Source organism: Pollicipes pollicipes, unplaced genomic scaffold, assembly GCF_011947565.3.
Source record: "Pollicipes pollicipes isolate AB1234 unplaced genomic scaffold, Ppol_2.1 Scaffold_6138;HRSCAF=7277_pilon_pilon_pilon, whole genome shotgun sequence".
NCBI classification, from domain to species: Eukaryota; Metazoa; Arthropoda; class Thecostraca; order Pollicipedomorpha; family Pollicipedidae; genus Pollicipes; species Pollicipes pollicipes.
In genome coordinates this window covers 985,996-996,028 of record NW_023596818.1, presented here as the reverse complement: position 1 = coordinate 996,028, position 10,033 = coordinate 985,996, and the positions used below count along the sequence as shown (strand labels likewise).

Genomic DNA, 10,033 nt, shown 5'->3' with positions numbered 1-10,033 from the left:
ATCCGCTTTTCCGCACGTGCTCCTCAGGGGCGTGGTTTCGTAGCGAGTTTGGGGATGGACCAGGGCAAGTTGTGAAGCGTATCACCAAAATTCACCAACAAACGTGTTTCTCCCAGATTTTGCCCTTTCTTCTCTCTCAGTTGGAGGAGGCGATGGAGCCTAAGTTGCGGGCTGAAGTCTCTAACTGAATAGGAAACTACACCGATGGTGTCCATCCATATGCTATTGCAATTGTTGAGTGGTACGAAGCGCCGGAAGAAGTACGAGGCTCTAGCCTCGTGCCGGGATTTTATGCCAAGAATCGTGCTAAGGCAGAAATATGGTGAGGGGCATTTTCCGCTGAATTGCATTGTGTTGTGCATCTGATGCTGTATGCCTTCAATTATTACCTACCTATATAGTAGCAAATGTAAGTGCGGTCCCCCCCCCCAAAAAAAAACATGTGTGCGAAGGACGTAAAACATGGTGATGGTCATGGTTGTGATTATATAATGACAATTTACAACTGACAGGCTACACTCGGAACGTGGCCACCCAACTCAAAAACACCTTAATATTTGCTTCCGTGAGCTGCATTTCCAAGGCTAAAGGACGCTGTGCTTCTTGTGCAGCGCGTGCGTGGTAGCATGGCAGCATTTCAGTGTCTTCCCTGGACCAGATCAGCTGACGCTGCGCCATCGCGGCTCGCGCCGCAGAAGACAAAACAGAGAAGGCGGCAGAGAGCGTGAGGGGGTCGCGCGTGGTGGTGTGTGGTGCGTGCTTGCGTGCCTCTCAATATGGGTTAGGATGTTTGCAACCTTTTTGCGATGAGTTTGTGCTCAGTTCAGTTTTCTGTCTCAGGAACCTGTCCTTTCTGTAAGTGATTTTTGACCGACGCCTGTCAGGCTTAATCCTTGACCAAAACATTTGTTCCGGGCTGATTCCACTTTTGTGCCTTCTGTCCAACTTTTTTACCGTGAACTAACAATCTCCCATGCTCAATAAACTTGAGCTATACCGAGAAGGACGAAGGAAACGTGTTGTTCGTGGTGCAACCAGACTATGGTACAGGCACATCAGACATGAAAGTTATTCCGAAGGTAACCAAGATATTTTGAAAAGAATCCTTACCTTGTGCTCAATATGACCTGGCAGACAGCTCTGATAAGTTTTTCCAAAGCAGAAAAGCTTGACCAAAGCATGAACCAAAGAACAGGATCTTCATTCACAGAAAAATCAAATGAGGTATTGTCAGAATAGGTGCCATAAGACCATTGTAGTCAGTGCACCTGAAAGCTCAACTCATCAAATCATCATCGGGTCTAGTTTGGGGAAATTGAGCAGTTGTGCTATCCCGTCAGTGATTGGGAAATTTGGTTAATGTAGACTTTGATCCTGCCTTTTTTGTGGCTGGCGCATCCTCTGAAAATTTGAATTTCTAGGATGATTTGCATTTCAGTTGGTTTGCATCAGTGACTGTCGACTTACAGTAGTGATGTAAAGAGCTTGTGGTGCTTTGTACCAAAAGCTATAAGCTGTCCAGCAATTGATGTGGTATTGCCATGAAAGGATTCAGTAAGCATGCATCAACTTGTTCAGTTTTTGGATTAGTAAGGAATGTTTTAGTTTGAAGTTTGATAGTTTGGAGATTAAGTATGAGTGACATTTCCATGCTTTCCTGCTTTTTCCTGATTTTTTGTCCTTTGTGGCTCATGTTTACAATTGAAATTTAATGTTTTTTATTCTTTTAATAAGACTGCTCTGCCAGTGCTGTTAACAGCCCTTATCCTTTGATGAAAGCAGCATATATTGTATATGTCAATCATGCTGCATGAATATTCCTTACCTAAGGAATATAGCTTGGATCATCCTAGAGGTTTGTGCTTGATTCTCAATTAAATTTCTACTAGGGTGGGATGATAAGTAAGGATATCCCCACCTGTCATGGTGATGTTATCTCAGTCTGCATGCTTGTACATTTAATGACAAACATTCCTGAAGCTCATTGGTGGCAAGTTTGTTACTCTGATCTTGGCCTTAGGTTATATCATATGCCTCAACCCTTTCTAAGTCTGTCTTGATGTCTTCTGTTGAACCCAATTTACTTTGAGAGGTACCAAAAGTGGCAAACATAGTAAAACCCTGGATGTGAGAGATATGGCCTTTGCTCCCCACTCCATGTACTGCATGGAGGGGTGCTCTTGCTCATGCCTTGTAATGTTTTCTGCACAACACTTATTGGTACAAGCATGTTTGTAATTAGTACTGCAGTTACAATATGCCTTATTATGTGCACACTGGCCATATAACAAATGCACTTAGAAACTGTTCATGCTGTAGCTGTAACTGTACTGTAAATAAATACAAAAATACTTCCAAAGATGATTGTGATTGCAAATTTGCTACAGCTTGCAGTATGGCATGCTTTATGACATTTTCATCCACTTCTTCAACAGTTCATAATTCTATTCATCATAATGTTGTCCTTATGAACTAACCATGTATGTGTTAATTTATTCCTGATGTTTTCAGCAAGTCTTCAACATGAGTAAATGACATCCGGTGTTGTCTTATTTAAAATTGATAGGGCAATCGACTTGAAATGAACAACACATACAGCTCAAATGCATCAGCTGGGTGGTCAAGGGAAGGTAAGAACTTAAGTTGTATTGGATCTCATAACTGTCCTCAGGTCTAAGATACAGGCCTTCACAACTTCTGACTGCAGAGCCAACTTACATCATGAAATGTTTTGTTTGCCGGCAAAGCCCATTTTTGATTACAGTGATAAGTGAATGCTGGTTTTGACGCATTGCACCTTTGTGGGATGCCACAGTGTACTGCGTAAGACATAGCCAATAGCTTGCCTGTAGAACTGTTCTCACTGCCCGAATCAGAGTAGCAGTGGTGTTGTGTGGAGAGGGAGATCAGCTAGCAGGGAGATCTGTCACGGTCTGTGCAGGGAGATCTGTCACGGTCGGGCTCTCTCGCTCAGAGCAGCAGTGGTGTTGTGTGGAGATCAGCTAGCAGGGAGATCTGTCACGGTCGGGCTCTCCCGCTCAGAGTGGCAGTGGTGTTGTGTGGAGATTGGCTAGCAGGGAGATCTGTCACGGTCGGGCTCTCCCGCTCAGAGTAGCAGTGGTGTTGTGTGGAGATCGGCTAGCAGGGAGATCTGTCACGGTCGGGCTCTCTCGCTCAGAGTAGCAGTGGTGTTGTGTGGAGATCGGCTAGCAGGGAGATCTGTCACGGTCGGGCTCTCCCGCTCAGAGTAGCAGTGGTGTTGTGTGGAGATCGGCTAGCAGGGAGATCTGTCACGGTCGGCTCGGGCTCTCCTCGCTCAGAGTAGCAGTGGTGTTGTGTGGGAGATCGGCTAGCAGGGAGATCTGTCACGGTCGGGCTCTCTCGCTCAGAGTACAGTGGTGTTGTGAGGAGATCGGCTAGCAGGGGAGATCTGTCACGGTCGGAGATCGGCTAGCAGGGAGATCTGTCACGTCGGGCTCTCTCGCTCAGAGTAGCAGTGGTGTTGTGTGGAGATCGGCTAGCAGGGAGATCTGTCACGTCGGGCTCTCTCGCTCCAGGCGTGGTGATGCGCGAGAAGAAATCCAACCAGATGAGCAAAGTCCAGAAGATCAAGCATCGCATCAGCTCAAGCTTCGGGCGCCTCTGTGAGTACCCTTTATCTGCCGCTCTGGTCTGATTTGTATTTTCCTCTCTGTTGGCATGATCCCAACTGTGTTGCTTACCTTTTGGTATCTGCAGCTCACAATTATTACAGCTTTGAGAAGTGTAACTGGGAAACATCTGCACATTGAAGGTGTGGCGTGAAACAAATGCCTGCACAAACAAGGCTATCCATCTTCAGGCCAGTTCAATGAATGTAGCCCTATAATAAAGCCGATTGGTATGTACCACCCAGCCTGTATCAACTGATAATTTTATCACTCCCAGGTGGCAAGTTTTCAACAACAAAAAATGTTCAGTTTCACGTGAATGTTATGTGCGTGGACACCATAGCAGTTTTTAAAGTTATGTCGGGTGTAGGATTGTATGAATTTCTGAGACCAACATCCACGCTAAGCAGTGCTTTATGCATGATCTCCGACCTCTTATGTGCAATACTTCTCCATCAGTAATCATTTATTCCCAATGATGGGAAAGCAACACATTGGATCGAAGCTATTTTTTTCTGGTCCCAGCTCATACACGGTGAATTAAAACACATCTGGTTGCGGTCGTCCTCTGGTAAATTGGCTGCAAGTGTTTCTTCTGTATTTTCTTTCGGGACGCTTCTGGCGGGACGATCTTGAACATAGTGTCACGTTCAGATGAAGCCCGGTCTTAAATGTGGCCCGCAAATGAAGTCTCGATCGATTATCGTTAAGCGAACTGCATAGGTGACCAGTCATGCTTGCACACCCAACCATTCTTCCGCGTCTTTGAAGTCCGAGCTAATGAGCCCCTCCCCCCTGTTTCCGTGACATATGACGTCACTGACGCTCGCTGTCTTGAACACTCGCCCAAGTACGCATGCATTCGGCGGGCCGCTGTGGAACTCTGGGCTCCAACTGTGATATCCACCCATTGATGAGGGGGTAGACTGTCCGTTGGGCCAGGACGAGACCGCGGCCTCGGGGTGGGCCATCGGACTGAGGGATCATTTACAGGCCACGATGCCGTTAAGTCTGCGCCGCGGGCGTCAGCTGGTGCGGCGTTTGTCTGACGAGACAGGGCGACCAGTCCTCGCTTGCGTCCATTGTCTAGGTTAGTCGCTCTTCCCTCGTATCCTGATCCCAGTTTGGAAGTGTGCTTGCCGACAGTGATATTGCTCATGTCTGAAAGTTGCTTGCTTAGCTCGCTTCAGCAAGCGATGCGTTGGTCAAATAACGCAGCATCGTGGCGCTGTCAACAGCTGATTATTGCCGTGCGAGAGCACACGGCAGCTGCTCCATCTCTACTTTGAACGCCACCAGCCGTCTGCCTCTGCTTTTGGGACGCCTCTTAAGTGGGGCCGGAAGTTTGTGTGCCCATTTGGCGAGGTGTGTGGGCCGGCTGCCAGCGGGGGTGGGCCGCACCTCCGAGCAGTTTACGGCACAGAGTTCTCAGCATCCTGAGCCGGCGGGCAGGCAGAAGGGAAAACGAACGGTCGAGCTGGCATTGCGGTGCCTATTGGGGACGTTTTTCCGAGGTTCGCACACGTATGAAGCTGAACTGGGTACGTGCATGCACTCAACAAAATATGGAAGCTATATGGAACGCGCAGCATAAATGCACTTAAAACGCATCTGTTTCCCCCGGGACCGATCATGACAATTATCGGCAAACAAGCCATCAGATTGGCGGCGCTCGTACGATTTCTGTAGCCGTGCTGGTTGCGGGCTGTTCTCGATCGGCTCATCCCTTGGGACATGGGACGCGCTTGGCCCTGTAATGGAATTGTGGTGTAGACGGGTATAGGGGAGTGCCACCGTTCGGCCCGCTCAGGCAGCTGGCTGGGCGAATTGTGACGTGTGTTGCTGCAGTGTAGCACTTCCAGCCCCCATGTGTCGCGTGTTATTGTGTGCAGCGGATAGTGTCAATCGTGTCTGGAAAGGACGAGCTCGCCTTACCAAGTTACGCATTTCTTAGCAATCATACGCAGCGTTGCGAGCAGTAAAGCGGCTCACTCTAGTAAATCCCGGAATTATTCGCACAAATAGGTTCGCGGCGCAGAAACTGTTGTTACCAAGCTTAGTGCCTGATCAAGTCCAGCTTGACACTTGATGTCAGACGGGCATGTTCCGAAGCAGGGTGACGTGTCCCCCGCGGATGGACAGGCCGGTGTCCCGGGGGATGTAACGTGACTGGACGGCATTTATGGTCGGTCCGTCACCTCATTACTAAGCGATGTCCTGGCCCGCTGCCAGCTGACCTTTGACATCGTGGGACTCCCCAGAGTCGTGCTCTGCTGTTTTGCAGCCTGCCGAGCCGGATGATGTCCGTTGATGACGAGTATGTTCGCTTCAGCTCATCATGCCTACGTGCCTTTTTACCATCCCGTTGATATCATTTGATTCATATTCGCTGAGCTGCGGTCACGTTCCCACTGCAAGAGTTCGATGACTTGCATGGCTATCCGGCTGCTGATTGCTGTTGAAAAGTACTTGACCCCACCAGGCGGGGCAATGACACGGTTTGACACAGGTACCTGCCATCTCGAGCACGCAACGTCCTAGTTCCAAACGAGGAGGAGTTTCAGATAGCTCGCGTAAAACTGCAGCGGGGTGGTGTTGCAGACCGGTGCGAGAAAGCTTTGAAAGGTCAGACGAGGTCAACGGGCGAGAGCAGCGAAGGCGGGCGTTTTTTCTGTGTGCGGCGATGATTGTGTTACGGCAGTGGGGAGCGTGGTGCTGTGTAGCCCCGGGAACACCGAACTCAGTATCGATAATAACTCATCCTCACTATCGATAATACCTCATCAGTGGGTGTGACACGTGACGTGAAGTGTCAGGTCACGCGGCTGAAGCCAGGTGCGCATCAGTCGCGCCATGTTATCCCATCAGCCGAGCATCGTGCGGCGATGAATCCGACGCCGCGGAATGACGCTTCCCAGACTACGGCGCCATATCGGCCGCGGCCCTGCAGGAACCAAAAAACACCGGCAACAAAGCAAAAATGTGCCCATGATGGAGTATGGGTGGTTGTTAGACTTTGGAAGTAATTGCGACGTGTTTTGGCCGTTACGGTGGAGGTCTGTGTGGGGACGATGGACCCGGGTCAGTCACTGTTACCCCAGGTGCAGACCTGGCCAAGCTGGCATATGGAGGTCATTGTACGACATGACACGGAACATCCAAGTCTGTTAGTGAGCCTTTCTGTCAAACTGGCTCTACGCAGAACACACTGAGCGCAGCGAGGTCTCTGACCCGATGGCCATCCCGGCAAATTACGTGCTCTTTAAAAAGGCTACTATGTATTGCCTGTTTCCTCCTTGACAGGCAGGTATATTTCCAGTAGTGTGCACCGTTGCAGGGCTATAGACATTGATGTGTACTCTCCACTTTTCGCCCCTGCGCTCACTGAAAAATTCAGTTAGACAGATGGCTCACCGTAGTTTCATGGCATTGGACAATACAGTGTAACACTGTATAGGGTGTAAGATGCTGATGTATCACCGGGGTGCGCCAGAAAGCGGGTCTAGCGCCACGGGTCTGGTCGCTAGTGTAGTCACTGGATCAAGAGTTCAGTGACCTTCAGGGATATCAGGCTATTTGTGTGATTCGTCCTCAACACGTCATAGCAGACGGAACCCCTGTGCCAAACCTTTAATATGTGATAACGCCCCTGGGTTTACAGTCTATTTGAGCGTTGATGCCAGTGTGTCGCCACACATACGCTGCCAAAAAAGCCACAACGAACTCGTGCAGTCAAATCTGCTAAACGGCTGTCGAACCCCTGCAAAGTCCGTTAACCGAAACATCGGCGCGACCTGTGACGGTCGCCGAGCTGGTCAGAGGCAGCCGGCGCTGGCCGCCCACGTACGGAGGCTATGTGGGTCCAATGCTCGATCTGGCGAGGTCAGAGGCAGCCGGCGCTAGCCGCCCACGTACGGAGGCTATGTGGGTACAATGCTCGATCTGGCAAGGTCAGAGGCAGCCGGCGCTGGCCGCCCACGTACTGAGGGTATTTGGTCCAACGCTCGATCTGGTAAGGCCGACATCAGATGAGGGCTGTCTCTCGCTCCATTCCAGGCAGATAACGTGAAGCGGTTTGGCACTGACGCGATATATGTAGGGGTGTTCAGAGCGCGAGTCGAGCAGAACATTTGCACTGTGAACCAATCACCTGTCAGAAGGCGGAGACCCTCAAGCAAATCGGAGACTTGAATTTTTACGGCCTCGAGTCAGTTACTCGGAATGGTCGGAGACGTTCCAACACCGCGTGGGATACGTTGTGCGCCAATGCAGACGGCCGGGGGACCATGGACGTCGGTGGGAAGGCGCATCAGCTATGCGTGCCTACCATTTGTTGGATCTTGGAAGTTGGGGGACGAAGGGAAAATGGCTAAACTTGCCCCGAAACTACAGAAAACTGGGCCCTCCCTGAATTTGACCGATGTTCTTTTCAAATTTTGGGAGGCGACTGCAGCTTCCAACTGAATAAGAAACCACACGCTGCCTGTTTGTTTGGCCATGGCTAAGTAAAGCTTCCTGATATTAATTGTGAACATGTGCAATGTGATTGCACTAAGGTAGCAAGACAACCCCAAGAGAAAGGCCGAGTGGTGTTGGGCGCGGCGCCCTGTGTTAGTCCCAGGCTGCAGGGAATCAACACGTCCCCGCTGGCGGAGCAGCAAACAAGACCATTCTCGTCCACGTCCGTGGTCTCATTTGCCGGCGGCGCTGTTGCGGGACAGAGCTGCTCCCCTGGCTGGCTAGCTGGCGCGATTCACCCTCGAGCGCAGATCCTACCGTTTCGGTGACACCGTTAGCTCGCGCAGAGGCTGCCGCCCTCCGAAGCCGACTTAGCGCGCCTCGGACCGCACTTCGAGTTCCGCGGATGTCGGAGTCTTGTCGTCGGCACTGTCGGCACTGTGTTCCGTGTTTGTTCCTCCCCCCCCCTCCCTTCTGCCCACGATGTAAACGGACTTATCCCGCCCCAGGCGACAATGCGGGCACCGTCATGTGTTGTGCGTCGGGCGATGATGAGGCGGCCTTGTGTCGGCCGATGATGGGGCGGCCGTGCGTCGGCCGATGATGGGGCGGCCTTGTGTCGGGCGACGATGGTGCGGCCTTGTGTCGGCCGATGATGGGGCGGCCTTGTGTCGGGCGATGATGGGGCGGCCTTGTGTCGGGCGATGGTGGGGCGGCCGTGTGTCGGGCGATGGTGGGGCGGCCGTGTGTCGGGCGATGATGGGGCGGCCTTGTGTCGGCCGATGATGGCGCGGCCGTACGTCGGCCGGTGGTATGCGCTGCGGTCTGGTTCCCTGCGGCGCGGCGGCAATCAGTCCAGGTCGTCTTGCGGGCGCCGGCGGTGACTCCCGTGGGAAATGAAATATTTGACATGACCGACAACAAGGAGACGAGGACCAGGCGTCCGCGACGACTTTAGGGGCAACGGGCCGCGCCTTGGTTGTCAAGGTAGCATGGCAACGTTACGCGTTTTGGTTTACACGTGGTGTAGCACGTGGTGTCTCTCACTTCTCAGCTATCGTAGGGTGGCGTGAGGACACCGATCTACGCTGAATCAGCCATGTTGCCTGGTGGATGAAAGTTGGGGTGTCTTGTCTTGAAGTATTAAAGGGAGTGTTTCAAATTTAAAGATATAAGTAGGTATGAGATATCATGAAAGCTCAGTTATACTGGTATACTTTTGTTGTTTATATGTAAAATTATGTTTTAGTTATTATTTGCTATTGGTGTGGTTTTTAAGTGGATAAGACTGTTCGAGACAGCGCAGTTCTCTGTTAAGTAAATATGGTCCTCAATGCGTCATTGTTTGATTACGTCATCGCGCCTTGCAAAGTATTGATTGAGAGCCAGTTGACGACCGTTATATCCGAAAGTCGCACTCTCGAACGCCATATCTGACCGCCTGGACAATTGTATTTTTCTTGGCCTTGATTGTCGTATGACCTGTGGAATGGCAGGGTTTGAGTGACGTGATTATGACGTCATGAGTGCCGAGGTGACTGAAATGCTTTCTCCGATATACCTTTACGTATTTTCGCGGGCGTGTGGCTCCGAACCTAGAGGGGCCTAGCTCCTTGCCTGGGCAAGGCTGTGAACTGCACTGATTGATCTTCAGGATGGCTATGTCAGCTCAAAACCCCATTTAACTGTGAAACACTCCCTATAAGTTTCGCCACAACTTGAGCTTGAGCAACCAGACTTGAACCTGCATACGCTTGAGCAGGACGGAGCTCTGACTCCCAGTCACGTGCGGGGCACTGATTCCGTGTCGTATAGTGCGTCGTGTCTGGCGTCGTACTCTGAACAGCACAGCACGAGTCTGATTCGACTGCGCTTACGACTTAAGGAGAAATGGCGCAAGTCCGGGGTTGATTTAGATTGAGCAG

The 10,033-nt window shown here is 50.9% G+C and overlaps 1 protein-coding gene across 1 annotated transcript in view; it reads left to right on the top strand.

Moving 5' to 3' along the window:
- Positions 1–744: 744 nt before the first annotated feature.
- The window catches only part of LOC119105997 (cyclin-dependent kinase 14), a 37,002-nt gene continuing 27,713 nt past the window's right edge, over positions 745–10,033 (top strand). The window contains exons 1-3 of the mRNA XM_037229593.1: positions 745–855; positions 2,512–2,630; positions 3,558–3,644. Of these exons, the coding sequence (XP_037085488.1) occupies positions 2,582–2,630; positions 3,558–3,644 (136 nt within the window). The 5' untranslated portion in view covers positions 745–855; positions 2,512–2,581. The remainder of the gene's footprint in view (positions 856–2,511; positions 2,631–3,557; positions 3,645–10,033) is intronic.